Here is a 4,079-nt window from a genome sequence, read left to right as displayed (position 1 = left end):
CTTGTGCTGCACCAGGCTCCTGGACCAGCCTCTGCTGCCTCCTGCCTGGAACTTCTGAGCTCCCACCTCGGCCTCCCCCCTCCCCTCCCTTCCTGGCATTGATGGATTTACTGATCCGGATCATGCCAGGCAGCTCCTCACCAACATCTGCCCACACCACAGCAGGCACAAGCCTCTGCCAGCTTCGGCTGTAAGAATAGAGTGTGTTTACACTTCATTCCCGGAAGACCGTCCTGTTTTTTTTCTACTCTTTTAGGAAATAGCGATATCATCACAATCAAATCTGTAGTCGTATTTGTATTTTAAACAACCTTTAAAGGCTCCTCCTAGAAAAGCCCATAGGTATTTTCCTGTGATGCTTCAGAATATTACACGCTTCCTCTTCTGAGAAGGGAGCAGCAGTCATAGAATCATAGAATTACAAAATCACAGAATCATAGAATCACAGAATCACAGAATTGTATCAGCTGGAAGAGACCTTGAAGATCATCAAGTCCAGCCTTTGTCCCAGCCCTATCAACCTACTAAACGATTGCCCCCAATACAACATCGACCCGTCTCTTAAACACCTCCAGGGATGTCAGCTCAACCCCTCCCCTGCGCAGCCCGTTCCAATGCCTGACAACCCTTTCAGTATAGAAATTCTTCCTAATATCCAACCTGAGGTCCCTTACCTCAGTGGTGTACGGGATCCTTGCGATAACTTCTGGAGCCATCCAGTAGGGAGTGCCTACGAGGGACTTTCTTTTCGGTACGTCTTTACTGATCTGAGCGCAGAAGCCAAAATCCGAGAGTTTGACCTGTACAAAGAGCAAAGCCACCGAGCTTCAAAACAATTTTTTAAATGACGCGGAGAGAAACGCCAAGGACAAGGAAGACAAAGGGAGCAAGGGGACGAGGTACACACAAGAGATAGTGCACAGAGAGGAAATAAGGAGACAGACGAAGGGGGCAGCAGCAGCAAAGGCAGGAAACCCTCTGTCTGAGGAGACGTACCCTCCCGTCCAGCGTCAAAAGAATGGAGTCGCTCTTAATGTCCCGGTGAATGACCCCCTGGGAGTGAAGATAGGACAGAGCCTGCAGCACCGATTCACACACTGTTGCGATCTGCTCTTCATTGAGCCTGAAAGGAAAGACACGGGAGTGTGACCGCGGGGTCCCGGGTGGTGGCGAGCGCTCACGCAGCTCCTCCTCGAAGGCACCGCGCAATTCTGAAGTGAAAATGTAGATACGCAACTTGGTTCCCGATGCGTACCACCATCTCCCTTCTACTGTGTTTCTATGACTGTCTTGTACCGCTGAAAGGATTTTTGCCCTGATGGTTGGTGATTTTCAGTTTCCTTGCGCCTAATATAGAGAAATTGCATTTTAAATCTCGTTTTCTAAATTCATTCTGCAAGATGCTGTTTCGGCCAAGACGGCTGCTTCATGCCAAGGTGCTGCAGTAACTGTTGAGACAGCTTTTCTTCAGGCACCTATAGTAAAGCTAATGTTCACAAGGCTTATTGTGCAACTTCATCTAGAAAGCATCTAATTTGACAGCAAATATGGGGACCCTTTCCAGGTTTGCTGCAGCTAGATGCTTTGGATGCTCTTACACCTCTACAGGTTAGAAGCAGGGAGGACGCTCCCAAATTTTACCCCTCTCTCTGTTAGCACGCTGAGTACCAGCATCGAGAGCCTTGTCTTTAGAAGCTCTTGCTCTCTGGAACACCAACACGAGAACCTTCCATGATCAAGTATAAGTGAAAATGGTAGAAATGAAAATTATCTCCTGCAACTGGGGACAGTGGCAGCGATCTCTGCACATTCACACTGACCAAACTGGAAGTCTGATATTTCAAAGAACAGCTCAAGTTCCCAAGTTGAGTAATTTTCCTTCTCAGCCTGGGTTTAGCAGTTGTTTCAGACAACTCTCAGCTGAGGGCATAAGATGATACCTCCTCAAACCCAGGTCTGCAAATAAGACTGAGGAGAAGAGAGTGCTCGAAGGCAGAGCTGGGCAGAGTGTGTCGGTCCCTCCTAAGAGCAATTGTGACACTTTCACGAAGGAGATGGCACCATCAGCTCAGAAATTTATACTCCCCTTGCTTGTTTGGCATCCTGGCCATATCTTACTCTACCAAACTGACCATCTGACCAGGACAGCTACGCATTGTGGCTGCCCTGTGCCGTGTCCGTGGCCAATGGACCCGAAGGGGCTACTTTTGCCATTATGGTTTAACCCAAAAAGGGACAGAGACCAATACCGGGACATGTTCAAGGCAGAAACCAACCTATTTAGCAAGAGTGCTTCTCATAGTGCAGGAGCTGTAAGAAAAATCTCTACGCTTCTGAGCCCTGCGGTTCTAGAAGATACCAAGAGGTGTGCTCTCAGCTTGTCCCGTATGGAATTTGGTTTCACTCAAGTGACTGCACAGTGTAAAAGAGATTACTAGGGGATTACCTCACTCCTGGAGATGCAAATCGGTTATCACCTTTAGCAAATGTTTAATGAGTGGAATGAGGGTTATTTCCTCCCTGCTAAAAACTGATAAAGGCTTGCAACTTACTTTTGATAAATGTAATGGTCGTAACAGATCCTGTTTCCGCTGTGTGGAAGAATGAGCATTCGTTAAAAGGTTCAAATGAAGGTTTTGTAAAATAACTCAAATCTAGGCTGAGGTCCCACAATGGAATTCCGTTTTGCTGGTGAATTCAAACTACACAGACCCCTCATAAACCTCTTCAGAATATTTTTAATTTTTCATCTGTAGTTCCCTTTGTTCTCACGCCAGCCAAAAGCTGCAAGATCTTCACTGGCTCTGCAGTGCTGTAGCTCAGCACTCCTCAAGATTAAATAGTTTTTTTTTCCTGTCCTGGCGTTCCCTGCACCAGCTCACAGCCTTGCAGGAGGAGGGTGCTAAAGCGCTGGAGGTGAGACAGGATCAGCACAACCGCATCCCCTCTTGAGTGGGACTCTAGGGGCCATCTGAGAGCAGTTTCTTTGCCCTAGAGAAATGCTTTGGGCATTAATGGATGTGAAGCAGTGTGGACAAAGAAAATAGATTTAGGAGAGTGTCCAGGAGTTGCTATCTTTAGGCAATGACATTTGGGAATGAGTCCAGATCCCGAGTTTCTGCTGCACTTCCCCAGAGGAGTTAGCTGCAAATTCACCCTCACTAAGGCTGCACCACTGAGAACTATTTCTGCGTGCTCTTTGATATTTATTCAATGAGCTGCCTGGCCAGAATTCAACGGATATAGTAAACAATGCTTCTTAGGAGTGCTGTGTTTTACAGGGAAGGTCATCAAGTAGATGGATAGTGGGTATCTAGAGGGATCAGCTCTGTAAAGGAGGTCTCTTCTACATCAGATGTCTCTTCTGCACCATGAAGAGCCCTCATTTTCTCCGTCTCAGGTGGAAAATAATTGTATGGGATTTAATTTTGTGCACTTTGGGTTTTAATCAAGGGTTTTTGTCAGACACTTCAGGTGGACGGCAGTTATCAAGCATAGTAGTTTCAGGACCCTGCAAGCACAAGATCTCTGAGGGAAATTATTCTTGCCAGACATATCCACCCTACTGCTCAGGCCTGCCGGGTGGGAACACAAAGCGTCGACGTTTCGGGTTTTGTCTCGTACCTGATCTGAGACACGATGTCTGTGAGGGCTCCTCCCTGCAGGTACTCCATCAGCACCCAGAGCTCCTCACCCACCAGATAGCTCTTGTACATCTCCACTACGTTGACATGTTGATAGTCCCTCATTATCACCACCTGTAAAAACACAGCGGACAATTGGCCACCGTGAAGTCACTAACACCGCTTCATCTCACCCAGCAAAGCAAAGGGGGCACAACCCTGTGAGTACAACACGGCAGCCTCCATCCCCTGGGTCACTTCTCTTCTTGGTACTAGCGTGATTCTATTAAAAGAAAGATCTGTCCTGCTCCTTCCTTCATTTTACCACACTGACGGCTACCACGGCTTTACGGTGGCCAGCAGAACGAAACGCACTTGAATCATACAATCACAGAATGTTGGGGTTGGAAGGGACCTCCAGAGATCCCCCAGTGCCACCCCCTGCCAGAGCAGGGT

The 4,079-nt window shown here is 47.7% G+C and overlaps 1 protein-coding gene across 2 annotated transcripts in view; it reads right to left on the bottom strand.

Annotated features, from left to right (window-relative positions):
- PAK6 (p21 protein (Cdc42/Rac)-activated kinase 6) overlaps positions 1-4,079 on the bottom strand; it is a 16,289-nt gene that overhangs the window by 2,386 nt on the left and 9,824 nt on the right. For both annotated transcript variants that reach the window (XM_009868736.1, XM_009868737.1), the window contains exons 4-6: positions 3,625-3,758; positions 997-1,123; positions 675-800 (exon numbers count right to left, since the gene is read on the bottom strand). In XM_009868736.1, the coding sequence (XP_009867038.1) occupies positions 675-800; positions 997-1,123; positions 3,625-3,758 (387 nt within the window). The remainder of the gene's footprint in view (positions 1-674; positions 801-996; positions 1,124-3,624; positions 3,759-4,079) is intronic.

This window comes from Apaloderma vittatum, unplaced genomic scaffold (genome assembly GCF_000703405.1).
Source record: "Apaloderma vittatum isolate BGI_N311 unplaced genomic scaffold, ASM70340v1 scaffold9824, whole genome shotgun sequence".
NCBI classification, from domain to species: Eukaryota; Metazoa; Chordata; class Aves; order Trogoniformes; family Trogonidae; genus Apaloderma; species Apaloderma vittatum.
Note: the sequence above shows the minus strand (reverse complement) of the source record. Positions and strands in the feature narration are given on the sequence as shown.